Source organism: Chlamydotis macqueenii, chromosome 13, assembly GCF_036417535.1.
Source record: "Chlamydotis macqueenii isolate bChlMac1 chromosome 13, bChlMac1.mat, whole genome shotgun sequence".
In the NCBI taxonomy this organism is placed as follows: Eukaryota; Metazoa; Chordata; class Aves; order Otidiformes; family Otididae; genus Chlamydotis; species Chlamydotis macqueenii.
The window spans coordinates 1,725,015-1,750,494 of NC_141568.1; the positions used below are offsets into that span (position 1 = coordinate 1,725,015).

Below are 25,480 nucleotides of genomic sequence, written 5' to 3' on the forward strand. Positions count from 1 at the left end.
CGCAGTCTGGGATGGGGATGCGTGTTCCAGGATGGGGATGCATGGTCTGGGGTGGGGATACATCATCTGGGATGCAAGTGCATGGTCCGGGATGGGGATGCAGTTTGGGATGATGTGCGTGGTCTGGGATGGGGCTGCATGGTCTGAGATGGGGATGCTGCATGGTCCAGGATGGAGGGGCACTGTCCAGGACAGGAGTGCATGGTTCAGGGTAGGGGCAGCAGAGTCTGGGATGAGGATGCATGATCTGGGATGCAGGCGCATGGTCCGGGATGACGTGCCTGGTCCAGGATGGAGGGACATGGTCCAGGATAGGGGAGCACAGACTGGGACGGGGATGCATGGTCCAGGATGGGCAACTATGGCCCAGGACGGAGGGGCACTATCCAGGACAGGAGTGCATGGTCCAGGATGGGGGCAGCAGAGTCTGGGATGAGGATGCATGGTTCGGAATGATGTGCATGGTCCAGGATGGGAATGGGCAGTTTGGGATGATGTGCATGGTCTGGGATGCAGGTGCATGGTCCAGGATGGAGATCACAGAATCATAGAATCATTACAGTTGGAAAAGACCTCTAAGATCGTCAGGTCCCACCGTCAGTTGGGGTTCAGGATGATTTGCAGGGTCGGGGCTGCAGATGCGTGGTCCAGGATGCAGGTGCGTGGTCCAGGATGGGGACGCACAGTTCGGGATGCAGGTGCATTGTCCAGGATAGGGATGCACGGTCTGGGATGATGTGTGTGGTCCAGGACAGGGGTACACAATCCAGGACTAAGGTTTGGCTTTGCATCCCCACAGAGCTGCTGGAACTGCGGGCGCAAGGCGAGCGAGACCTGCAGCGGCTGCAACACCGCCCGCTACTGCGGCTCCTTCTGCCAGCACAAGGATTGGGAGAAGCACCACCACGTCTGCGGGCAGACTCTGCAAGGGCTGCCGGCCCCCGCCGCCCCCGTCCCCGGCGTGGGGCTGCCGCCGGGCCCCTGCCAGCCCGACGGGGCGCCCGCCATCGCCAGCAGCCCCAGCGAGACGGGCTCGGCGGCCGCTTCCCGCGCCGGCACGCCGGCCACCCCGGCTCCGCTGGAGAGCGCGTCCCGTTGAGCCGCCCTCGGACTGCCGCTGCCGCCGCTGCTACCGCCGCTCTCCGAAAGACACAGACTGCACTCGATGCAACTTCCTCAGCTACCTGACTCGTGTGACCTCCGAAACGACCTCTCTAGCTCTCACAAATAATCCTCACGGATCCTCAAACGGGGCTTTAAGTGGAGTTAAGGCAAATACCGGTCTTCTCTGTTCTCTCTTTGGTCTTTGTTTTGGCTTTTTCAGTTTTTTTTCTATCTTTTTGGGGATTGTGGTTTGGATTTTTTTTGTCGTTATTTTTGAGAATTTTTTTTTGTTGTTTTTTTTTTTTGTTTTTTGGATGAGGGATTTGGCTGCAGCCTCGCCACGCGGTGATGTGGGGAGAGGCCAGCCCGGCCCACGTCGGCAAAGCCGAGGGTCTCGCTTGCAGGAGGAAAGAAACTTCTTAAACTTATTTTCTTCGTCTCTCTCTTCTTTTTTTTTTTTCTTTTTTTTTTTTTAAATAAAGAAAATAAAACAGAAAATGTTGGACTCTTTGGCTTTAAGTAAGAAATTGTAAAAAAGGAAAAAAAAAAAAGAAAAAAAAAAAAGAAAAATCCAAAAACCAGACGACGCCAAGTGAAGCCGCGCGATGGACGCTCACCTGTAACTACCTTGCTAGCTAGCCAAGAACAGACCAGACTCACCTCTGCTCCAAAGGAAATCCAAAACCAAGGAAGATCCAAACGTCTCTCCACTGCCAAAGTTCGTTTCGTTCTGTTGTCGCTTCCTTCCCCTTCCTGCAAGGATGGACGGACGCGCCCCTGGGGCTTTCAAAGAGTTTCTATTACAATAAAGAAAAAAAAAAAAAGTTTTTTTTTTTAAAAAAAAGCAAACCCCCGAGGCATGGGAGGGGGAGATGGTGGCTGAGAACCGCCCGGGCGGGCGCAGCCGGAGCCGGCGCATCTCTACCTCTGCCCACCGCCACCCTGGAAAAAGAGAATTTAAAAAAAAAATGAGATACAAAGACAAATTTCTGGTTTTCTCCCTTCCCGAAGCCGCCGGAGGCCGCCTGCGGTCGGACCCCTCCAGCCCCTCGCTGCGGGGCTGCTCCTACACCCCGCGTCGGATTTATTTTGCAAGGATTTTTTTTTTTAAGGAGGAAAAAAAAGGCAAAAGGAAAGCGAGCGCCACCTCCTTCCTGGCCGCTGCCGATTATTTAGCGTTTCTCGCGTCATCGGACGCAGCGCAGAGGACGGGAGTGCAATACGGAAAAGTCCCCCGGCTCCGAGGAGGGCAGCCCCGCGCGGGGCAGGAGTGCTGTACGCTAATGTGAATGTAAATAGTGTTCCGCAGAGGTCCAAAAAAATAATAATATTAATAATAATAATGACGATAGCGATAATAATAAGAGACGTTTGCCAAATAAAAGATGATGAGAACCGGCTGGAGGCTGTGGCGTGGGGGAGCGAGGCTGGCCGGCGGCGAACCGGGGTCGTGCGTGCGGTAGGAGCTGTAGTTTTTCCGCATTTGCAAAAAAAAAACCCATCCTGTGTGTTTTCTGTAGGGGAGGAAGAGGAGGGGGGGTCTTTGCTTTGCCAGTCACTCGTCGCCCAAGGGCCTGGCTGCTGCCTGCGACTGCCATGCCGTGGCGTGGCGTGGCGTGGCGTGGCGTGGCGTGGCGTGTCATGGCGTGTCATGGCGTGCTGTGCCGTGCCGCAGCAGAGCCCGGTGCGCGGGGCAGCCCCGAGGCGACGTTACCGGCCCCGTGCACCCCAAGGCTTCGGCGCATCCCCGGGGCGGGGGTTCGTTACAACCCCTCCCCGGGAGATTTTTGCGCGCCCCAAGGCCGGGAGCTTCGCCGGGTGCCCCGGAGTGGCTGTTCACTTTATTTATGGTGTGACATATGTAATATGTCTATTTTTCTTACGTTTCCTGAGAAGAGGTAATATATAAGAGTATTGCAGATGCACCTGCTGCGGGGCCGCCTGCTCTCCCGGGTGTCCGTCCCGTCCCGTCCCGTCCCGTTCCTTCCCACCACGCGTGTCCCCTCCCATGTCCCCCCCCGACCCCGCTCCGCACCGGGGCTCTGCCTCTCTACCTCCGCCTCGCCGGGAAACCGCAGACGAGAGCGTTTCCACAGAGTCTGCTCTCGTTTCCACTCCTTTCTGTTTTGGTTTTTTTTTTATTATCCTTTTTTTTTTTTTTTAATAATAATAAAAATACCCTACAGAACCTTGCATTGAAACCAAAAGCCGAGGGAGGGAGGGGACAGGTGACGCTAGCAAATGTCCAAACCAGAACGACAGCTTTAAAGTGTAATATTTCCCAAAAAAAATGAGTGATACGGGGAGGACGGCGGCGGCGGCAGCGCGGCCGCGGGGCTGGAGCGACGCGGGCAGGGAGGAGGCCACGGCAGCTGGGGCGGTGCTGGCTGGAGGTTTTGCTCCAAAAATGGTGCTGGGGTCGGGGGACGCGTGCCCCGTGCCGTGTCCTTCGGTGGCTTTGTGGTATCTGGGAGATGGCAGATGGATGAGCCGCACAGTGCCGGAGGACAGGGACACCCCAGCGGCTGCGGGGCAGCCTGGGGGACACGGGGTGGCTGGGCACGATCCTCTGCCGGATCGGGTCCCCACGGCCACCCACGGCTCCCCGTCTTGGGTCTCCTCCCCGCCACGGCGGCTGGGACTGGGGGACGGTGTGGGTGGCCCGGGGACAGCTGGCCCGAGGTCGCCGGTCCCCACGGGGAGGCAGAGCCTGGGGTGCTGGGTGCCGGAATTCTGGAGGAGGCAGCAGGAGAGTCGCAGCTCTCCTCCAGTGCTCAGCATCTCCCCGGCTCCTTCCTCGGCGTTCCCATGCCAAAATCCCAGCTCAAACCAAAGTGCCGTGTCCCGGTGAGGCTGGGCACCCGGAGCGGGGGTCCCACACCTGCCCGGGTTTTGCTCCATCACTGCCGCAGCCCCCCAAACCCTCATGGCCTCTCCTCACCCTCTTCCTCCGGGGTCCCCCCTTCTCCTCGGGGTGCTCCCTGGATGCCAGTGGGTTTGAGGTCGGGGACAAGATGCCACCGTGTCCCCAGGTCCCGGGCACTGTGCTGGGGTGTCCCTGCTGTGGTGGCAGCCCTGGGGGCTCCTCTGATGCCACAAACGCCCCAGCACCGCGATGGGGGTCTCACGCCGCCGTCCCCCACCTCACTCACGGCTGTACTGGCAGCACCGGTTCCCAGGTCCCCGCGTTACCCTGCCAGCCCAGGGGACAGGGACGCCCAGGGGTCCCGAGAACCACAGCCCCTCACCAGGGCCGGGTGGGCAGGGTGTGTTTTGGGGGCCAGCCCAGAGAGATGAGGCGGCAGGACTTTCCTTCGGCATGCTGTGTCCCCCCCCGTGCTGTACCCCGCTTTCTCTACGTGTACTGTATGTTTGACCTGTGAAAGATGTAAACTTTATGATTCAGGTTATGTCTGTTCTTAACTCTGTATCTGTGTAATAAAGACAATTTAATATCAACCGGAGGCTCCGCGCCCTGCGCTTGCGCCGGGTGCCCTCATCCCGCTCTCCCGGCAGCGCCCTGCGCCCCGTGCCCCCCAGTTTGGGGGACGGGTTTGTTATAGCGCTGCGATCATTTGGCTCTGAGGAGAGGTGTCCCCGGCGGGGGGGCACCAAGGGTTGTCCCCAGGGAACCCAAAGGGATCACCCCTCCCTGCTGCGGATGTGGCAACTGCTCAGGGTGCCCCACTGTTCCCCAGCACCACCAGAGGGATGGGTGGTCAAGGAGGGTCGAGGGGGAGTCCCCAGACTCGGAGGGGAGGGAGCCATGCCCCCGCCTGGCCAGGCGTTTCATTCCCGGCTGCACACGCGTGATCCTCTCCCGCCCGCGGGGCTCGAACCCGCGACCCCAGGATCCAGGCTGGGAGGGGCCGCCTCCCCCGCCCCGCCGCTTAAGGGGCGGGGCCTGGCTGAGCGCCCTTCTCTGATTGGTCACTGATGTGTGAAAGTGGCGCGCCCAGGTGGGAAGAGCCGCACGTGGCGGCGGGGGTTTCACGCGTGGCGTCGGTCGCTGCTGGTCCCGCGTGTTCCGTGGGGGGAGCGCAGGATGTTCGGGGGCAGGGCCAGGTAGGGCCGGGACGGGGAGGGGGGCGGCGGCGGCTCCGGGCCGGGGCACAGCTCGGTGAGGCTCCGAGAGTGGGAGTGGGGTCAGGTTCCCACTCGTGGGAGGGGCAGGGTTTGTCTCTCGGGGGCTCAAACCTCACCTGCCGCTGGTGGGGCGGCTCCTGCCTCCTCTCCCCCTGCCCTGCTAACAGGCTGTGATGCTTGTGCTTGGTTTTGTGGGTTTTTTGTTGAGTTTTCTTTTTTTTTTTTTTTTTCTTTTTTTTTTCCCCCTGCCCAAGGGAAGCTGCATCCAGGTGCCCCCTGCAGCCCCTCGCCCTGGCGACCTGGCACTTCAGTTTCTGCATTAAATGGCTAGGTTTTTGTCTGTTACATGGCTTTTTTTCCCTCTTCTTGTCCAGCCCTCTCTTCCTGGACACTTCAGGGATCTGGTGGCAGGACTCGCCGTCCCTGGCCGCGGTGGAGGCGTCCTGGGACGTCGCGGAGATGGCGGCTCTGCGGAAGGCTGCGGATGACAACTCGGACCTGAGCCATGGGGAGAGGGATGGCGCGGAGGAGCTGGCTGTGCAGGACCCGGTGGGTGCCGGGCTGAGGGTGGCATTGATTTTCCCTGTTTCTCTAAGGAAGTGGGGAACGTTCTGTACCTCCCTGCAAGCGCTTCCGAAACTGGAGACTGATCTGGCCCCTGAGGTTAAAACCCCTGAGCTGAGAAGCTGGAAATTGAATTGTTGTTCTCCTGCTGCTTAGCTTTTGCTGCAGAGATGTCCGCCCGGCTGAACCGGAGTCAGGGGCTCCTGCTCATCACCAGCTTCAACCTCCAGCAGCTCTGGTGCTGCCGGGGCCTCTCTGCTGCAACGCACGCAGCAGGAAGGAAATATTTCCATTTTTTTTCTCCCTGGTGGAGCTGCAAGCTCCCCACATTTGTGTCCCCCGCACCCAGCCCACCCTTGTCCCCAGGGCACTGCGGGCGGAGGTGCACGCCGTGCAGCGTGGCCACATCCCAGCCCAGGGTGGGGAGCGGGGCTGGGGTGTCCCCACTCCATGCAGTGCTCATGCAAATCTTGATTTGGGTGTCAGGAACTGGAGGCCATCAAAGCCAGAGTGAGGGAGATGGAGGAGGAGGATGAGAGGCTGAAGGAGTTGCAGCTGGAAGCCGAGAGCCGCCTCATCATGAGCTTGGAGACAGGTACGGGCTGTCCCCAGGTGCTGCTGTCCCCCCCAGGGACACCTCTGGGGCACAGGGTGGCAACTGGGACCAGAGCACGCGGCTCTGCCTCTCCTGGCAGCCTGGTGCTGGGCACGTACAGTGGGTGAGGGACAGCGTGGCACGATGCTAATGCAGGTTATCTCCACTCCTACCTGCAGGCCCAGGTGCAGTAAATTAATTCAATTTAATTCAATTAAGTAATTTAAATTTAGCACCAACAGTGCCAGTAGAGCAGTCACGCTCTGGTTTGGTTTGTTGGTTGGTGGGTTTTTTTTGGGTGTTTTTTTTTTTTTTTTGTGAAGAGAGATGGGGCAAGGGGATGGAGGAGGCAGCAGCAGGGGGATTTGGGTATGGCCCGTGTGCCCGGGGACCCCAGGAGCTTTGCAGCGCGTCAGCTCGGTGGTGGCTGTGCTGGGAGCAGACCTACACGGGCAAACATCCAGCACCGACCCCCTTGTCTCTGCAGGTCTCTTCCCAAAGACGACCGAGGAGAAGGTGGAGGTTGACCAGCGATCCATCTACGTGGGCAACGTAAGTGGGAGACGGTTCCTCGCCCCGCCGGGGGGATGTCCGAGATCCCCAGCGCGGGGACCCATCCCGTGAGGGTGTGCGATTGCCGGGGGGATGCTGGCTGGAGGGGCCGGGACTGTCGTTGCAGGTGGATTACGGGGGCACGGCAGAAGAGCTGGAGTCTCACTTCAACAGCTGCGGGCGCATCAACCGGGTGACCATCCTCTGCGACAAGTTCTCGGGGCATCCCAAAGGGTGGGTCCTACGCGTGGCGAGGGGCTGGGGTTGGGGCATCGAGGCCGCAGCCCTGTGCTCCCCAGCGGGGCGTCCCTGGGGCTCTGCTCACCCCGTCCCCTCGCAGGTACGCCTACATCGAATTTGAAGAGAAGAGCTCGGTGAAGGCTGCGGTGGAGCTGGACGAGAGCACGTTCAGAGGCCGTGTCATTAAGGTAAGAGCCGGATGAGGCCCCGGGATGGTGCACCCATCCCTCCCAGCCCCATGTGCGTCCAGCCGTGCCCAACCCCAGGGCTGGCTGAGCTGCCCCCCCTCGCCCCCCACCTTCCAGGTGCTCCCCAAGAGAACCAACATGCCGGGCATCAGCACCACCGACCGCGGGGGCTACCGGGGCCGCTTCCAAGCCCGGGGCGGGCTGGGCCAGCGGGGAGGCTATTACGGAGGGCAGCACCCCAGGGTGCGAGGGAGGACGTACAGGTGAGTGGCTGGGCAGGGGGCAAGATTTGGGTCAAGATCCCTGTGGAGCAGGGGGTCCCCAGGATGGGGGTAGCCAGGCCTGGCTTTGCACCTCTTGCCCTGGCATGGACAGGAGGATGGAGAAGGGCTCTGGCTGGAATATCCTCTGGCAGACCTGTGCTAGAGATGTCTCCTCCATGGGAGGAAGCGGAGAGGAGATTTCGGGGCAGAAGAAACACCTGGAAACTCACTGCTGTCCCCTTGTCCCTGCAGGGATTTGGGGATGGAGGGTGGGCATCGCGCTCCCAGCCTGACCAGTCCCAGAGCCGTGCCTGGCTTTGGGGCTCCTGTGGTTTTTTTTTTTTGGGGGTCAGTCTGGGTTACTGGGGCAGAAGGGTGAATCTCAGTTCCTGGAGGGGTGGAGGAGCGGGTAGTTGTGCTTTTTGGCACAGCTGATATCTCGGCTGAGCAACGCCCCCGTGCTTTAGGATGCTTTTTGTTCTTGTTTAGGGGTCGGGCAAGGCTGCTGCCTTGGTATTTTCCGTACTAGAAAGGACTGGACCTGCCCCGGTGACACCGACGGGACTGAAATGAGGAGATGGGATTGGAGAGATTTAAAAATATGCCTACCCAAGCCAAAAAAAAAAAAGATTAATTTTAAAATGCCATCTGCCTGGCCGTGAGGATTACCAGTGAGGCAGCCGTGTGCCGGACTGCGGGAAGGAAGACTGGATCAGCTCCACCGTTCCAGAGAACGCCCTGTCCTGGGAAGAGCTCTCCCAGACCATCAGGTCTCACCCCCATCCCATAGACAAGGGCTGTACTGGAGGGCTGGGTGTTAAACCTGGTTTGGCTTTTAGCTGTCCAAATGCCCTCCGCCCCACCGCTGGGCAGACCTGTCCCGCCCATGAAGCACCCTCGGCTTTCAGTTGTTTCTGCAGGAGCTGGATATTGCTTTCTCTTGCCCGTAAGATCCTAAAGACTTTTCCAAAGACTCTTTTCTTCTCCAAATCGTTGGAAAAAGTCCTGGTGTGCAGCTCTAGATCTGACTGCTGGGGAGCTTCTCCATCAGCTTTGTGGGATTCTGACTTTGGGGCGGAGCCTAACAATGTGTTTTGGGTCTGGTTTTTTTATCTCACTGATGCTATTGTAACAACCAGAGGAGGGGAAAAAAGCATCCCTTGCTGTTTCTCTGGAAGCCTCTGTATCTCCGTGGTGGTTAAACAAAACCTGGGTGTCACAAAACCCTTCCCTCCCACTTTTATTTCAAAAGTCAACAACCTCCTCTTCCCTCCATCCTGCTTTTATTCCTAAGCTACAGGGATCAAAGGGCACTGCCAACTCGTAATGTTCTTTTATTTCCAGCAGCAGAATGACAAAATAATTTCCAGTGTAGCAAATTTGGCCTGATCTTCCTCTTTACTCCTGTCACCATTCCTGCTCCAGATCCTCGTTTGGGGATGGTGTGAGCCCAGCTGAACCAGAGGGTCAGGATGAAAGGGCTGCCTGGTGCTTCCCCTCCCTGCCAATCTTGTGTTTATGAGCTCTGAAACCGCTCGGTTTTTAAAGGAAAAACTTGGTGTTAAAAGAGGCAGGCTGCGAACGCCAGCAGACAGCGTTGCTGTGTGAAGTTTGGCATGGGAATCTGTTTTGTTACGTAATTCTCACGCTAATCTTTCGGGATCCTTGGTTAGGATTCCTCTAACCCAAATGCAACAGATGCAACTGACTCCTAAAGCAGCTTTTCACAGCTCAGGGGGCATTGCCAGGCTAAAAATCCCACTTTTTTTTTTTCCTCCTCAAGATCTCAGGGTCTTTTTTTTTTTTTTTTTTTTTTTTTTTTTCAAGCTTGGGTCCTTAACTCTTCATGTTGTGTTGGTTTTGCACTTTGCCCGGCATGGACTGTGCTGCTGAGGCTGGCCTTAATCCGAGCTGTCCTTAGGCTTAGACTATAAAACTGCATTTTTCTAGGGCTTTAAACTTTCCTTTAGTAGCTTTGTAAATTCTTGTGAGTTAATTTTTAACAAAAACTGCTTTGAGGTGTTTGGATTCTCGTACGGAAAAGGAAATGCTGAGTTCCTGTCTCTGTTGAGTGAAAAGAGTGAAGACTTTTTTTTATATGAAAATGTTTTGAAATAGCAGTGTACAGCTGTGCCTTGTTTAGATGGTGGGAGAGGCTCAGACACTTTCATCTCCCATTATTTGACAGGTTGATGTTGAATAAATGTATTTAAGTTCTGTTTGAGAAGGTATTGTAAATGTCACTTATTTTTAAAATAAATGATCCTGCTGTGTGAACTTCATCTGCAGTGAGACCGTGCTGGCTGTGAGCTGACGCTCTGCGCTGACCTGGCTTTCTCCAGGCTTCTTGTATCCTTTGGAGCTGTGCAGCTATTTTTTTTTATGATTATTATTTGTTTTATGTATTTTTAACTCATTAGGTGCTTGAGTGCTGCCTGTGGGGAAGGAAAGACTTGGCGTAGAGGTGTGTGAAAAGCAGAGTAGCTGCTTGGTGCCTGCATTACCTCTGCTGAACTTGCTGTAGCTGCACAGCCTCGTGTAGTGCGAGCATACCGCAAAGCGGTTAAGAAGCTGGGATGCTTTTCTAGTGTAGTTTGTGGGTTTTTTTAATATAAATACCTGCTATTGATTTGGTAGTCTTTAGCATCTCCTCCCCCTGCTGTCCCTGTTAATAGAGATTAGTTTGGGATGAGCCAGGCAGCTGTGTGATGCTGATGTCCTCATCCCCTGGTCTGGATTTATCCCAGCTGTGCTACCTGTGCTCCCTGACCTGGGCTAGAAATGCTGCTAAGTGTGCCTGACCTGGCTGAACGAGGTGCAAAGTGGTAACAGCAAATGCTGTCAAATGTGAGTCACCTAAAGGTCTTCCTGAGGATGGTGAGATCAGTGCAGGGCTCTGTCAGGTTGGAGGTTTTGAGACCAGCCTGCCAGGGCTTGCTCAAGTACCTGAACAGGCTTGTAGAGAAACCGGGAGCCTTCAGCTGACCTGCAAAGAGTTTTCCCTTTCCAAGAATTTATGGAGTAAGTAAATACAGATCTGAGCGTTCCCAGCTAAGGAAAAACAGGACAAGGAGCCCAAGGAAGGGGGCATTGCTTGCACTGCTCCAGTCAGAACGAAGTGCTGATCAGCAGTGAAGGGGGCTGGCGAAGAGCAGAAGGACTGCTGTTGCTGATGTGCTGCTCCTGAAGCACCAGCACTCCAGAGGAACAGTGTCACTGCCTGTGCCTCTCAGCTGACTGAAATCTAGGCTGACCCTAGATTAATCTCTTAGCTGTCCCTTGTGCAGCTGTGCTTGCTCTCATCACAAGCACAGCAGGAACTGCTGTTTTCACACAAAGCCCCATTTCTACAGAAACATCTGAGTTGCACAGAGGGCACAGCTGCAGACAGCTCTGTAGGGAACAACCCTCCCAGCTGACCTTCCTGAAGAAGAGCTGGCTCTTCCCTGCTACCTGGAGGCACCAAGCTGAACAGTGACTTCTGTGCCACGCTCAGGTTTGACAAAGTAAAAATGCATGCAGGCCTTGCAGGTGTCAAGTTTATTTTACATAGAATAAATTTAAAATATTACATGGAATGAAGATATTTACATCACTTTGTAGGCACGCTCCTGTACACAGGGACTGTTCTCAACACTCAGATGAGAAGGGGGAGAGCTTCAGCACACCTGCATCATCATGGAGTTCACCATAGTATCGAAAGCCCTAGAGAAGGAAACGAGAACAGAATATTAAAGGAAGCAGCTAGTTCTGCACAGCAGATCTCCTGTCACAAAAGCAATGGCTAACAATGCCTCTTACTGGTTAACAAGCTGGCTTTCCCCAGGCAGAATACATGGTTTTACTCTTTAACTGTAGCATGCTCTGGTCAGTAAATAAGGACTCTTAATTAAGCTGAAGTAAGGACAAGTTTTATCCTGGCTGTAAAGCTGCCTCAGCGAAGTGTAAAAGAAGTTGTTCTGGCCTAGGCCCTAGAAACTCCCAGAATTATTAAAATTCCCTGAGAGATTTCAGGTGAGAAGTGAGGGGCACTGGCCCCCACACGTGAGGAGTTACGTGTGCTCAATGCCCATCTGTCCTTGCCCAAGAATCAGCCCTGGCCAAGTGCTGTTGTTTGCTCTTTAACCTGCTCTGCTCACCATGTTTATTTTCACATTTACCTACGAAACAGGCAGTTTTTGTTTTCCAAAGAAATTCATTTTCTTGAGCCAATGTTTCTAACACTGGTTCTGAGGTGGGAGTGAGAGTTCAGTGTAACCTCTCGTGAGACTCATCACAGTTTTCTGTTATGCAGGAATGGCCCAAAGACAACACAGCTGTTCTCCATTTACGTGGTCAGAGCGTGCACATCTGAACTGGTCAGGCACAGGGGTGATGCTCCTGGGCCTATTACATCATAGGTGCACTGCAAGCTCCAGAAAAATGACAAAGATCAGCATGGTCAACCCACTTACCTGGACTGGATGCGGTCCCCGGGGTTATAAAAAGGGTTACACATTATGTCCGTGTATGAATTGTGCAGCTTTCGGAACATCTGAAAAGGGATTGCAGTTTAATTAATTTTTTTTTTTTTTTTTTGCTTCTCAGCACTTTATGAATAAGCGGAAGTAGCAAAAACACTGATGTGGCAAGTTGTGCTCTGATTTCCTGCACTTACGCTGCGGATCTCATTGTCTCGAAGTGCTGTGTTTGAAGAATCCACCACCATAACAAACTTCACCTTCGAATTTGTCACATAGCCGTAGCTGTGCAGCTGTTAAGGCGTACGCTTCTGACACACCAGAGCCTGGCAAAGCAAGGCTGGAATGCACTCAAAGAATCAATCTGAGAGGAAACATCATGTTTTTGCTGTGCCCAGCACATAAGTAGGACCAGGTGAGGAAAGCAAGACACTAGATTGCAGGAACTGTATCCCCTTTCTACCTGACTTCTCCCACCTTTGATAACTCCAGGTGAAGCTTGGCCCTGCACTGGCTGGTAAGGCATGCCTTGCAATTTCAGAAGCACCCCCTACTAGCTATTTTGGTGAGGGTTTCTCTCTTCTTAAGAACTGTTTCAATGACACAGCTTATTTATTCTTGTTTGGGAGACCACAGAGACCTGGAGATCTAATATCAGCCAGTGTGATTGGGGCCTTAAAAAATTACCAGCCAGAAAACCCAGAAGTCAGCTCTGTTACAGCAGATAACTTCCACCTGCAGGATTCAGAGAAAAAGACAAAGTTCAAAAGCTCAACTCTGCGATTTAAAAGCAGTGGGATAGCTGAGGAGCACAGATTTTAGAGAAATCAGGCCCCATACCTGGGATGCAGGTACTTACACATCTGATCCAGAAACGCCTTTATACTCCTGCTACTTTCACTGGTGCTTAAAGAGTTTGAGCTTTTTTTTCTAGTCACAGTCAACTGTTTTAGCTAAGCAGAGGACAGAATACCCAGTTTATGGAATGTGAGGTCAAGCTGCACCAGACACTCTCACATGTTGTGCTCCCTCGTGCAGGCTAAGGACAAATTTTTCCCCCACCTGGTTGGGCAACGCAGCAGCTGCCAAACTGACCAAGGCACCAACCCTGAACCTCTGCGTGATAAACCGGTCAGCTGGTGAACCAGTCTGTATTTTGTCTGCTGATGTCTTTAATACGGCACCAAGCAGGAAGAGAGGTTTTCCACGCAGAGCCCCTCGCAAGAAAGCTGCTATAAACACATGCTGGCACGGCAAGAGGCATTAGAAAGATACACCTTGTAGTCTTCAGTGGGGTAGAGCAGCCCTAGGTACAGCTCCCGCTGGTCTACGAGAGCCTTGCCCATCGCAGAGATCTTTTCATCCACGACATCGAGGGAAGTGTGCACGGTGTAGTGGAACTTCAGCTCGTTTTCAGTTGGAACGCTCCGGATGTAGAGGGGATAGTTCTGAGGAGGAGAACAAATGATGCTAACTAGAACCTCCGCTGCGTAAGTGATGGCTGATGCCACGAATGTGCTTTCCTGCTACGAATCGCTGCTGCCAGAAGTAAGCTATTTTAAAATTCTACATTCTCAGCCCTTACAGCACAGCCCTGCTTTACACCTTGCAGCACCTGTGGAGCAGATCTGTCTCTGTACACCAACGGCAGGAGAATCACGTGCACAGGTGCTGCACCAGGCTCAGGTCTCTCCACTGCCTGACGTGTCCCCCTGCCCCAGCAGTGCCTGTCCCCAGCTCTTTTGTGGAAAATCCCTCTCCTCTCCTGGCAGCAGGTCGGCAGGACGCCATAGGGCACCCTGACACTGCCCCTGCCCCAGTTCCCCGTGCCCAACCCAACACAACCTGCAGTGTTGGCCCTGCTCCCTTCACCCCTGCAACCTGAGACTCTGCCGCGGTCCCCTCACCCCTACCCCACAGCCTCGCCCAGCCCCACAGCCCCAGCTCTGCTCCGCTCCTCACTCTTGCTCAGGTCCCACGGCTTGACACCCAGCCCTGCCCAGGCCCCACTGCCCCACTTAGGGCCCGCAAACCCCTCGCCTCTCTCAGGCCCCACGACCCCTGTGAGGGCCCACCGCCCCACCCGGGCTCCACAACCCCACCTAGGGCCCGCTGCCCCCTACTCTGGGCCCACGACCCCACCTGGTCCCGCTGCCCCACTCAGGTCCCACCTGGCCCCACGGCCCCTGTCAGACCCCCCCCCCACCTCCTTGGCGATCACGGCGATGCACACCGCCATCTTGTCCCCGCCCCCTCCGTCCCTCCCGGCCCCGCCCACTCCCGCGCGTCACGTGAGGCGAGCGGCGCTCACGTGACGCGCGGCGGGCGCGCGCGGGGCGGCGGTTGCCATGGCGAGGGCGCTGCTGGTGCCCCTCTGCCTGTGCTGGGCCCTGGGCCTCGCCGCGGCCTCCGCGCCCCCCAACCTCCTCCTCCTCCTCATGGACGACGTGAGTGGGGCCGGGGGGGGGGGGTCCCTGGGGGGGGACAGGGGCCTGTGTCCCCAGGGGGAAGCCACCTTATGTCGGGCAGTGACACTGAGGGGGGGGGGAGGGGGGGGGGTCTGGGTTGGGTTCCTGGGGAGGGGTCAGCGTGGTTGAGGGGAACTGGGGCCTTGGCTCCGTAGCGTGCTTGTTACGGGGTGTGGGATGTGGGTGGGGGTCGTTACTGGGGTGAAAGCAGGCTCCTGGGGCTGGTGGAGGGGCTCCCTCACCCAGGTGATGGGCGCTCGGCGCGGCGTGGGTGGGGAGGTAGTGCCCTGCGGGCAGGGCCGCTGTGGGAAATGTTCAGCCAACCGCTGGAAAATCTGTTTGATGTCTGGGAAATTTGTTCGTGGGGCGTGTGTGACAGGTCGGGGGTGCCGTGGCGGTGGTCTCCCCCCCGAGCTCGCAGGAGCTTCGTGGTGCGTGGGCTGGGTCCAAAGGTGTGCTGATGTTGAGGCAGAGGCCTTTAAACAGAAGTTTCACCAACTGAGCCTTATCCTGCGAATCACTCTTTCCGGACATCGTCCTAAGTGTGCATCAAGGGCCGTTTTTTGGGCCTGGCAAGATTTGTGTTTCGAGAGCGTGTCTTGAGCGTTTATTTGCTGCTTTATGCTCCCTAGAGCTCTGCCTCGTTGGCTTCCGCAGCGCTGAGCTCTCCCTGGCGCGTACGATCCCCCCGAGGCCGCAGTTGCCGGGTCCGCGTGTCATCCCGTGTTTAGCCGTGCGCGGCCTTTGCTGTGCCGCTCTGGAGGCGGGACAGCGCCCGAACACGGGCTGTGCCGTGAGTCACGGTCAGAGGGCTTCAGCACAGCCATCCAGGCGCCGCTCACGGGTTGGTGTGACGATCTGGAAAAGTTTGAAATAAGCAGGAATATTTTAGTAAGTTTGTAAGTACTTATCTGAAAGCCATCGTGCTTGGTTGCTTTCCTTCTCAAGTTCTTTCCAAATTTTGTGTAAAAAGTGGCGAAGAATTGAAAGGAAGGCCCAGGCCCAGCGTATCCCTGCCCTGCGCTCCTTAGGGCAGAGCTGCCCTAGGGATGCTGCAGTATTAACGCAAGCCTCTCGGTATTCCTTGTGTGTGGGTGTCCTCCGATCGGTAAAGTCCAGCCCAAATGCAAACCTTTTGAAATGGTGCTTACACACCTACACGCCTTATCTGCAAGTCAAATCCTCGTATCCACCTGTCCGTTCAGAATGACTGAGCAGTGATCTCCACAGTCCTTGGCAAAGCGTTCCACCAGCTGGTGACTGTTGAAAAACAGGGTGTCTTGGTGATTTTCGAACCTTGCTAGAATCATCCTGAAGTTAGGGCTTGGTTTTGTGGCCTACAAAAATAATTGTGGCGATATCTTCTAATAGTGGCGATGGATGTAGGTGTCGTAGCATTGAATGAGGCGCAGGTACAGTGTAGGCAAAGAAACTCCAGTACATTTCAGGAAAAGTTTTAGAAACCCAAACTTACCTCCTGAAAAACTAAACAAGAAGAAAACTAATTCCGTTAATTTTTGCTCTCTGAATGGGGAGGGAAGGGAATAAATCATTAAAGAGTGGAAATAATCACAGACTGGTTTCCAGCTGAAAGTATTTTCACGTTTGTATCCTACAGTGGTCTTAGCCACACGGGTAAGGAAATATGTTCATTTCCAACGTGTCCACTTTGCTGAAATCTTCCTGTTTGGCTTCTCTTCTGATGTTTTCACATCGTCCTTCAGGTGTATTTGCAGTAGAAATGTGTTGTGTGCCGTTTTAAGCTACTCGGAAAGCTCACGAGGGTGGCTATGTGACTCGGAGGGCGGGCAAGCTCTTCTCACCTGTGTGGCTCCGTTCTGCCTGTTCGACGCGACTGTCTCGCTGTTGTTTGCATGGTGTTTCTACGCTCCTGTACAAGATAATTACCTTGTAAGCCCGGTTTTTCTGTCCGGTTGAGCCTCCGGCAGTCTGTCTCAATTTTCCCTTCAGGAATATTTCCCCTCAAGCTGGCATTTGCAATTTTCAAGATGAAAGCTCCTTGGGACAGTGATTACCCGACTCTAGAAGTGCTGGTATGGCGTGAGACATGACGAGGCACAGATCCTGACTGGTGCTTCTGTGAACTATTTATTTATTTAATATGCCATGCATTAAAAATTCCTCTCCGTGGTCATTTTCCTTTGATCCTTCAGTAACTTCTGCGACTGTCACTGCACGTGAATTAGAGCAACATGATATTCCTTTTTTCTTTCTTTCTTGATGATAAAGATACTGAAGAATCGAGAGCTCGGCGGTGTTCCCGTTGAACCTGTTTTAATTCCACACCCTAGTGTTAGGTGGTACCATTTAATCGCTCCTCACTCAGACCTCAACAGCCAGTTCTGCAGCTCTCCAACAATTTTCTTTTCCAAACTGCACCACTGCAGTGTAAATGTTAGGCTCTCAAATGGGACCAGACAGATGGTTTTCTAAAGATCTCCATACATTACGCCCTCCATACCGGTTGCTCACCTGATAAGCATCTGTATTAAAGCAAGCTATTGCCTTTTTTAAAGCATAATATAATCTCCAGCAACCATGGTGCCTAATTGCTCATTAAGTTGTTCCCTTCTAGAACCTTCTGTTTTAAGGCATTTAATTTTATTTGTATTATTACCAGTAATAGTTTTCAGCAATGAATGTAGGCAACGGATGGTAATTTTACGGTTCTCGCGGTGTGTGACCTCTTTGAATTAGGAGGAAGACGCAGAGTGAAACCGCTGTCTTGCAGATAAGCAGAGTGACACACGATGCCTCTGGCAGGTTTCTCTTGAGAGCTTGCTTTTAAAATAAAAGCTTTCTCTCTTTTCTTGCAGCCCTGCCTTTGAGTTTAGACCTTTTCCTTGCATTTCTAGTTAGGTATCCACAGATGGATAGATGGATGGATTCAGCAGGCTGAGGTGGAGCCTGGGGCCAGTGGTCCAGCACGGAGATGCGTAGCCAGAGACGGAAGGGTCAGACTTTGCAGCTGTACCACACTGAGCATAGCATGTGTAGCTTCCTTTTCCTCCCTGGTGTGTGTGCTTGCCAGTCTTCGGGCACTTGAGTAAGATTGAACGCATTAGGGTTCTTACTCCTTCTGCTACAAGTGTTTTAATCATAGAATAGTTAGAGTTGGAAGGGACCTTCAACGGTCATCTAGTCCAGTTTTAATGCCTGTTAGCAAGTCATTTAATCTCTTCTGTGCCTCGGTTTCCCATTTGCCAGTGGAAACGGTAATAATTCCCTGCATCCCAGGGTTGGGGAAGATCATTTTTACCATGTTTGTGAAGTACTCCCTAAGTAGGGAGATGAGTGCTATAAACGTCTAGGCACGAAGGGCTACAATAAAAGTGTTATGTGGGCCCAGAAGCATTGTCACTGCGGAAGAGTAAAAGTACTTTTGCATCTTTTGGTGTGTTCTTTTTACAGATGGGTTGGGGTGATTTGGGAGCTTTCGGAGAGCCTTCTAAGGAAACTCCTAACTTAGACCAGATGGCTTCAGAAGGGCTGCTTTTCCTGGATTTTTATACTGCCAACCCCCTCTGTTCTCCGTGTAAGTAAACTTGAGTCTTAAACTAGCATCTAAGCATGCCACCTTCTGAGAAGATTGGGATGTTTGCCAGCATCTGACATGAACTAGCAACCAAACTAGTGATTACCCTCAGGGGAGAGTTTGGATTTGGTGCTTTGATCTTGCATTTTGCTCCCTTTTTATTTACATTTTGGTTGGAAAACCTGCAATCTTTGGTTCATACAAAGCAGTGTTTTAGTGATCAAATCAGCCCAGCTAAATAAAGGATTTTTTACAACGTTACGGTTTAGTATTCTAGGCTCAGTCATTGCATTTTTTCATCTTTCGTATTTTGGGATAAACAGACAAAGCAGTATCTAAAATGTTGCTGAGCATAGTTTATACATTGTTTGTCTGATTCCATTGGCTTTGGTGAGACTTTCATGCAAGGAATGGCAGCAGGTTGTGTCCTATTTCTGACCCTGGTGGCTTGCAAGGTCTTAGGGAAGGGACGAGTGATAAAGGAAACGTTTGGGTCTGAGAGATACAGATACTTTTATCATCATTGGTTTTTCTGTGGGGTGTGGTTTGTTTTTTTTTTTTCTTTTTTCCTCAAACCTGGATTGTCAGCCAAGAACTGAAACAAAAAATGAGGACCAGGGGCTTTTTATTTGGACTTTAATTTGGGATATAATTTGTCAGTGTGCTGATGACATCCTTGCTCAGGAAAAGCATATAAAATATGCTGAAATCCTGCTAAATCCAGTGGTGGTACTGCATATGCTTAAAGTTAAACTTCTGTTTAAATGTTTCCTGCAGTCAGGACCTGAGTTTTACCGTCAAAGCTGAACAGCTCGTTCTTCGCTGTTACGTGACTTTTGTTCAGGCAAGCTTGCACACTTAGCTTTAAGCATGTAATCTGTGTTGTGATTTCCTCTTACATCTCTGTCAGGTATTCCTTTTATAATTACTGAGATAGAAGGGCTGCTACAGTGACTATTGAAAGTAATTACTCTTCAGCAGTGGGTAATTTCATAGAGGGGCCAAATTTTGGTCGGGTTTGTCCTGGAATAGCTGTGGTATCAGAACCCGGCTCTCTCCACGGTTTGCTGGAGAGGGGAGTTGCTGCCTGTTGTGACGCGAGTGATCTTAGCAGTGGGCTGTGGCAAAAGGACACTGCCATGCTTCAGCCAGTGCACTGTCTTCAGCCTTAATTCGATAATATTAATTAGAAAATACATGTAAAATAAAACCTTTTTGTTGTTGTTCGCAGCAAGGGCAGCACTGTTAACGGGCCGTCTCCCAGTCAGGAATGGTTTTTACACCACGAACGGACACGCCAGAAACGGTATGGGCTTCACTCCTGATTTGCCTTCCGCTCTTCATTTCCCTCTGTGCTGTGTGGGAAGTTTTGCTTTGAACAAAGGCTTGGCTGGCTGATCTTCCCCTATGGATCTTCCAGCGTGGCACAGGAAGATTACCATGTTAACTGCTGGTAATAAGCGTGAAATTTATTGCTTCCTCTTTGTCAAGCAGAAAACCTCCTCAGATTAAGAGACATAAACAAGGCTGGTTGATCCATTTGCTTCTGCTGGCTGAGAAGGGTTTCCTCTGGGCAGTCTAATTGGTGTCTGGTGAAAGAAAGTCACGTGGGGTGGATGTTAACACCCACAGTAAAGAACAAGCTGCTTACGCTTTTATTCAGCAGCCAGTTTTCGGCCTTGGCAGTTTTGCAGCACTCTTGTGCCCATGGCGCTTCCAGGGAAGATTACCAGTTCATCATGTTTCTGGGTTGGTTCCAGCATGACAGACATCACATGAGACCATGCATGCTTGGGCAAGAATCAGCAGCTACGTGCTGATTCACACTGTGTCAGCAAGCGTGCTTGGCTATCTCCGTCCTAACAACAGTCACACCTCTGATTCTCAAGGGCCAGAGAGCTGAGGACTGTGGGAGACATCATTTCTTTCAGCTCTTGCAGTGTGAACAAATTTATCCATCATTTGATTTAGGGAAAAATGCCTCCATTTTAGAAAATATAAAGCAAATTTGAGTGAAGGCAACTCCAGTGCACTCCTAAAGCACTTGCTTTCTTTATAAACCCCCTTTCCAAGGGTCTTGCCTTCATTCAGTGATGGCAGCTCCCCTTTATTATTGGCTGTGGTCTGCAAGTGGGTGGAGATCTCTTCATCTCGTGGCCTGTGGGAGGATTTCCAAGGAGTGGCATTGCTGAGACTTCAAACTAATTGCTATTTCTGATTCAGTAATAATGCTTCTAATGATGGGTACCCATAAGCTATTTGCTCTAATATTTGTAAGAGTCAGAAAGATGTTTTTTGTTTGTCTTATGCAGCATACACGCCACAGGATATAGTAGGGGGAATCCCAGATTCTGAATTACTGCTTCCAGAGCTGCTGAAGAAAGCTGGCTACATCAACAAGATAATTGGCAAATGGTAAACTTATTTTAAGATCTCTTGCTTTGAGATTTCAGTATGAGTGTTTGTGTATTGTGAAGGAGCAGCAGAACAACCAGAACCGCAGGAAAAAAAAAACCTGCTTTGAAGCTCAGATGTCCAACTTTTAAAATTGGTGGTGGATCTTCCCCCCCGCAGCGATCGATGTCTGAACTGAATTGCTGTCGTTACGAGTACATACATACGTCTTCATACAAAGAGTTGAAGGGGTTTATATGTGGGTGTGTATGTATTTGTAAACCCTTCACCTTGTTGTGCTTTGAGCCATGTATCACACTACTTACTTTAATAAAAAACCACCAAGATGTTGAAATTTGCCTTCAGCACCTACATGCTTTTTATCTTTGACCCCTTCTATATGTTGGTTTTTTTTGTTAGAGGAGCAGGCTAAATTGTGAAAACTTCGTTTTGAGGGGGTAGAAGTGTGTGGTATACAAATGGAGATGCAGATATCTCCAGGGCTACGTTGCAGATTGTTTATCAAGCGTAGAAGGTCAGGGTGTGTAGGAATAGTCTTGATGGGGCTGGTTGATACCAGGTGTTTTAAAAGAGCTAGAGGGCTGATCCAGTACTCTGTGAATATTGTCCATGGACTTTATGGACTTCCATGGAAGTACAGTATAGTCTTTGTAGAAGATACAGAGGAACTTCTGGAAAAACAATGTTTTGCAATGTCTGTAAAGAGTCAGAAGGGAAAAGCCTGGAAGGTATTTGGATCGAACAAACACGGTGGAATTACCAGTGTAATAGTTGAAACTGGTGTATTTATAACATTTGAATTTCAAATGTGCTTGTGGGCTGTAGTGGAATCTCGTGGGGCCTGAGGATCTGTGAACAGTTGATTCACAGTTTGGAACAGCCATGTAATAAATAAATGCATAAATAGCAACTTCAAAACTGCACAGATACCAGAGGAGTGCTGCTTGGTTAACAGAGTAATTATTAATGAAGAGACGTCGGACAGGAGTAGTAATATCAGGGGGATACTGTTTAGGAATGTAATGGGATACAATTTATTTAACAGTTTCGTTAACAAGTTAGAGAAGAGTGAGTTTAAATTGTGGTTGGATTCTCCGCTGCTGCTGAAATTGGAAAGAAAGCAAACTAACCTAAGACAGTGAATTATTTATTACCACAAATCCAAACAGCAGAGTGGCCGTGAAGAATCGGATCAGTGGGCTGAATGCAATAAGATGCAGTTCAGTGCTAATAAATGTAAATTCATATACCCAGGGAAAAGAAATAAACAACACACATACAGATTGGTTCCAGGCAGTTATTTGGAAAACAGCAAATCTGGAAAGACCTGCAGCTGTTAGCAAGAAGCAGACTAAATACAAATGTGCACCCGAGAACCGTTATCCTGGACAGGCCTCGGGAGCGATACTGTACAGCAGCAGTCTTTTATCTTTTGTGTACACCACTTGCATCTCAGAAAGGTGTAAAAAAACCCTGGAGTCTTATCCTAGCCATGCATAGGATTTTAGGGCTTTTTTCCAGCAGAAGTTTTTTATATCCTTTCAACATTAATTCTAAAAACTTCTCAGGGTGTCCTGTAACAGTAAGTTCCACGGTTTACTTATATGTTTCCAAGTCAAGTATTTTCCATTACTATTTTAGAATTTGTTGCATTTCATTAAATATCTCTATTTTTTCCTCGTGACACAGAGAAAATAATCTACATCTCAGTAATTATTTGATGCCTTTTTCAAGTCTCTTCCTCTGTAAGTTCTCTTAGGACTTTCTTAGAATAAAATATTTTTTCATGTCCCCTGTTGTAGAAACAGTCAGAAATAGCTTTGTATTATATATAAAGGAGGAAAGGATAGAATCCTGCAGGTCAGGCTTGCAGTTTTAGTTACATCACTGAGATATGATCATAGCTGGAATGATGATTATTTTCTGTTATAACTCATTTTGGAGTAGCTCAGAATATCACCATGAATCATTTCACTACACGTAATGCATTTTATGCCCCTTATGTTCAGAAAGTGTGCAAAGTGTGACGGCACAAAATGGACAGGTTGCAGACACAGGCTTGTGAGTGAAAGCTGGAATGATTAAATAAACATTAAGCTACAAAGATCTCCTTTAGAGACTAGGAGAGAATGGGCATTCTGTCTATTCAAGATAATATAAATGAAAAAATTTGCAGTATAGAAGTTGGAGATTAGAGAGCAGCTTCATCTTGAAGTTAAGGATGGTGAATTTTCAAGCTGCGTAGTAGAATGGAGCTGTCATCAGGAGTAGCTAAACGTGGTTTTTTATGTTCACCTGTGAAAGTAAAGAACTCATTCTCTTTTACATTCAGGCCTCTGTACCACTTTGGCAGCATGAATACTCCGTAAAGGGAATGCAGATATAATGGCACATTTCATGAGCTTTACCTTGTGTTTTTACAGCTTGGTGGTATAAAAGTGACTTGTCATAGATCAGAATCCTTAACTTAACTGTGTGCATCTTCACAATGCCTTTAGGCACTGTAGGCCGTCAGTGCAGTCATCGAGACAGCACGAGAGAAGACACCAATAGAAGGAAATAGTGAAAAACAAAGTTTGGACAGTAGACTAAAATGGGATCTTTGTAAGCACTGGAGTGAGTCTGCATGGATATGCTTACAACCAGGATGAGAAAGATCTAGACAATGTTCTGCAGTCATTTATTTGATTAAAATGCTTGAAGTTTTTCTTCTTAGGCAAAGATTGTTTTTTTTGCATGCCATTCTGTTGAGATTATTATTTGCTTCTTTGCAGTCGAATTTTAACTCATCTACTGCTTTTGTTCCTAGGCATCTGGGTCACAGGCCCCAGTTCCACCCCCTGAAGCACGGCTTTGATGAATGGTTTGGATCCCCGAACTGCCATTTTGGACCTTTTGATAACAGAGCACTTCCCAATATCCCTGTGTACAGGGACTGGGAAATGATTGGCAGGTAATTCAGCTACTTGCCTGGTAATGTTATTTTCTTTGCTTTCCCTGCTGACATTACAGTGCTGGAAGATAAGTGCTAGTGTAGGAAACCCATTTCAGTGAAAAGGGGTTGGTAAAAACAGCAGCTGCTTCAGGATCAGAGTTACAGCCTCCGTTGGATGGACAGTGATCTACAGGCACTTCACCCCGTGCAGAGGGCTTTTGTAGCGTGTCAAGCGTTGGGAATATTCTGCCTCATGTATAATGTGAGACGCTTACTAGAGATTGCCCTGCGTGTCCTGCACTTCTGCAGTAAGCCAGTGCAGGAAAGATACTTGCAAAAGTTAATGAACAGCCCTTCTGGGTCAGGCCCAAGGCCGTTTTAATCCATTGTACTCTGCAATGACCACTGGTAATGAATGCTTATAAAAAGGGTAGGATGGTCCTTCTCTTGTATGGTTGTCCACCTTCATCAGCTGAAGGTTGTGTCCAGATCTTTAATAGCCACTGACTTAACTTCCATGAACTAGTCTTGTCTCTCTTTCTAAACCCATTCGTATTTCCGGACTCTACAACATCCTGTGCCAGGATCTCCTCTCTTGCTTTGCCCTGGTACTTCTGAGCAGAACTTTCCCTCTAGTCTGCGGATGGCCGATCTCCAGCCTCACAAGGCGTGGCTGGTGGCTTGTGTTGAAGCTAAAACAGAATTAAGGGAAAGCCTGGTGGGAAAACACACAAGATGGGCAGAAACAAATTCTCTTTAACTTCTAAAGAGAATTTGCTGAGTAGCAACGGTGACTTGCTTGTATAAGTAATGGGGGGAGGGCAGCCTTTTTGTTGTAAATTCCTTACGATTGATTATTTTTTCTCTCTGATTCATTTTATTTTAAGGTATTACGAAGATTTCAAAATTGATCGGAAGACAGGGGAAGCCAACTTGACTCAGATCTACCTGCAGGTACTGTCTATTTTAATACTGGTTTCTAAGCTGCAGTGACTTTATGCTTCTTTTTTTGGAGAGACTTAGATGGCAGAGGATGATTCCATTAAACTCATTTTTATTGTTGTTTACAGGAAGCTCTCGATTTTATTAGCAAGCAGCAGGCCAGCCAGCAACCATTCTTTTTATACTGGGCAATTGATGCTACGCATGCTCCTGTTTATGCCTCCAAACATTTCCTGGGCACTAGTCAGAGAGGACTGTAAGTCTGGTTTTTGTGGGTGTTGGTTTTGTTGGTTTTTTTTTTTGTTTGTTTTGTTTTTGTTTTGTTTTGTTTTGTTTTTTTCATTAATACCTCATGCTGCAGAAACAGAAAACCTAAGCAATGTTTATTAGATCCAAGTATATAGATCATTTCTCAAAAGTGTATGCGTGTGCTGAAATACGTTAGTTATAGTTAGTGAGGACTTTGTTTGGATTGTTCTTTAGTAATTTTGCTATAATCTGAAATGAAAATCATGTGACTAAAATGGGGGAGAAGGGGGAGTCTAAGCTCCTTTGCCAGTAGTGTGAGTAATGAAGTGCTGTATGTGGCACAGACAATTTTTTGGAAAGCTTTTGTATGATTAGTGCCTGTTTTAAAAGCCTGTAAATCAGACCAGCAAGTAGAAAAGCATGCATGAAAAACACAATTTACAGGAGGCAAAGGTTGCTGATCTCTCTCCAAGAGTGGCTCACATCTGAACAAATTCTGACTCTTAATACCCAAGAGAGGTTGCTCTCTGCAGGTAGGAGTTTGCAATAATCAAACTTTGTTGTAGTACCTGATGCATAAAAGAAGTACAGCACGGGTATAATTTGCATCCACTAAAAGCATTGTGGCTGATTGCAGTGCGTTATGCTGTGTAACACTTATCCTCTTTTGCTGCCTTTAATGTTTTGCCTCAGATATGGGGATGCTGTGCGAGAAATTGATGATAGCATTGGAAAAATCCTAAAACATCTCCAGAAGCTGGGTATCAGTGAGAACACTTTTGTGTTTTTCACCTCTGACAATGGGGCTGCTCTCATTTCAGCTCCTAAAGAAGGTGAGTCTCGGATGAACAACCTGGGGTTTT

At 50.4% G+C, this 25,480-nt stretch overlaps 4 protein-coding genes across 18 annotated transcripts in view; 3 read left to right on the top strand and 1 right to left on the bottom strand.

Moving 5' to 3' along the window:
• Window positions 1–4,563, top strand: part of CBFA2T3 (CBFA2/RUNX1 partner transcriptional co-repressor 3) — a 28,513-nt gene extending 23,950 nt beyond the window's left edge. For all 6 annotated transcript variants that reach the window (XM_086757837.1, XM_086757835.1, XM_086757839.1 and 3 more), the window contains one exon: window positions 800–4,563. In XM_086757837.1, the coding sequence (XP_086613963.1) occupies window positions 800–1,099 (300 nt within the window). In that variant the 3' untranslated portion in view covers window positions 1,100–4,563. The remainder of the gene's footprint in view (window positions 1–799) is intronic.
• Window positions 4,564–5,586: 1,023 nt separating this feature from the next.
• On the top strand, window positions 5,587–9,340 carry PABPN1L (PABPN1 like, cytoplasmic). Its single transcript, XM_086758150.1, has 7 exons — window positions 5,587–5,739; window positions 6,241–6,349; window positions 6,837–6,901; window positions 7,029–7,135; window positions 7,242–7,329; window positions 7,447–7,592; window positions 8,082–9,340. Exons 1-7 carry the CDS (start codon window positions 5,650–5,652, stop codon window positions 8,119–8,121), a joined length of 645 nt encoding a protein of 214 aa, XP_086614276.1. The 5' UTR covers window positions 5,587–5,649; the 3' UTR covers window positions 8,122–9,340.
• Window positions 9,341–11,113: 1,773 nt separating this feature from the next.
• TRAPPC2L (trafficking protein particle complex subunit 2L) lies at window positions 11,114–14,304 on the bottom strand. The gene is made up of 5 exons (XM_086758413.1): window positions 14,259–14,304; window positions 13,328–13,500; window positions 12,250–12,337; window positions 12,047–12,126; window positions 11,114–11,297 (listed from the first exon to the last, which is right to left on the bottom strand). The coding sequence occupies exons 1-5, from the start codon at window positions 14,289–14,291 to the stop codon at window positions 11,252–11,254; spliced, it is 420 nt and encodes a 139-aa protein (XP_086614539.1). The 5' UTR covers window positions 14,292–14,304; the 3' UTR covers window positions 11,114–11,251.
• Window positions 14,305–14,373: 69 nt separating this feature from the next.
• Window positions 14,374–25,480, top strand: part of GALNS (galactosamine (N-acetyl)-6-sulfatase) — a 49,368-nt gene continuing 38,261 nt past the window's right edge. For all 10 annotated transcript variants that reach the window (XR_015260069.1, XR_015260070.1, XR_015260071.1 and 7 more), the window contains exons 1-8: window positions 14,374–14,499; window positions 17,953–18,076; window positions 19,308–19,382; window positions 20,389–20,491; window positions 23,301–23,444; window positions 24,314–24,380; window positions 24,497–24,624; window positions 25,311–25,450. Coding sequence is in view for 4 of the 10 variants with exons in the window: in XM_086758494.1 (XP_086614620.1) it covers window positions 14,401–14,499; window positions 17,953–18,076; window positions 19,308–19,382; window positions 20,389–20,491; window positions 23,301–23,444; window positions 24,314–24,380; window positions 24,497–24,624; window positions 25,311–25,450 (880 nt within the window). In the remaining 6 variants the exon portion in view is untranslated. The remainder of the gene's footprint in view (window positions 14,500–17,952; window positions 18,077–19,307; window positions 19,383–20,388; window positions 20,492–23,300; window positions 23,445–24,313; window positions 24,381–24,496; window positions 24,625–25,310; window positions 25,451–25,480) is intronic.

Coding starts and splice junctions, on each gene's coding strand:
- TRAPPC2L (XM_086758413.1), bottom strand. CDS start 14,291: ATGGCGGTGTGCATCGCCGTGATCGCCAAGGAG. Junction 13,501..14,258: donor TCGCCGTGATCGCCAAGGAG/GTGGGGGGGGGG, acceptor TCTCCTCCTCAG/AACTATCCCCTCTACATCCG. Junction 12,338..13,327: donor CCCACTGAAGACTACAAGGT/GTATCTTTCTAA, acceptor ACAGCTGCACAG/CTACGGCTATGTGACAAATT.
- PABPN1L (XM_086758150.1), top strand. CDS start 5,650: ATGGCGGCTCTGCGGAAGGCTGCGGATGACAACTCGGACCTGAGCCAT. Junction 6,350..6,836: donor CATCATGAGCTTGGAGACAG/GTACGGGCTGTC, acceptor TTGTCTCTGCAG/GTCTCTTCCCAAAGACGACC. Junction 6,902..7,028: donor GATCCATCTACGTGGGCAAC/GTAAGTGGGAGA, acceptor CTGTCGTTGCAG/GTGGATTACGGGGGCACGGC.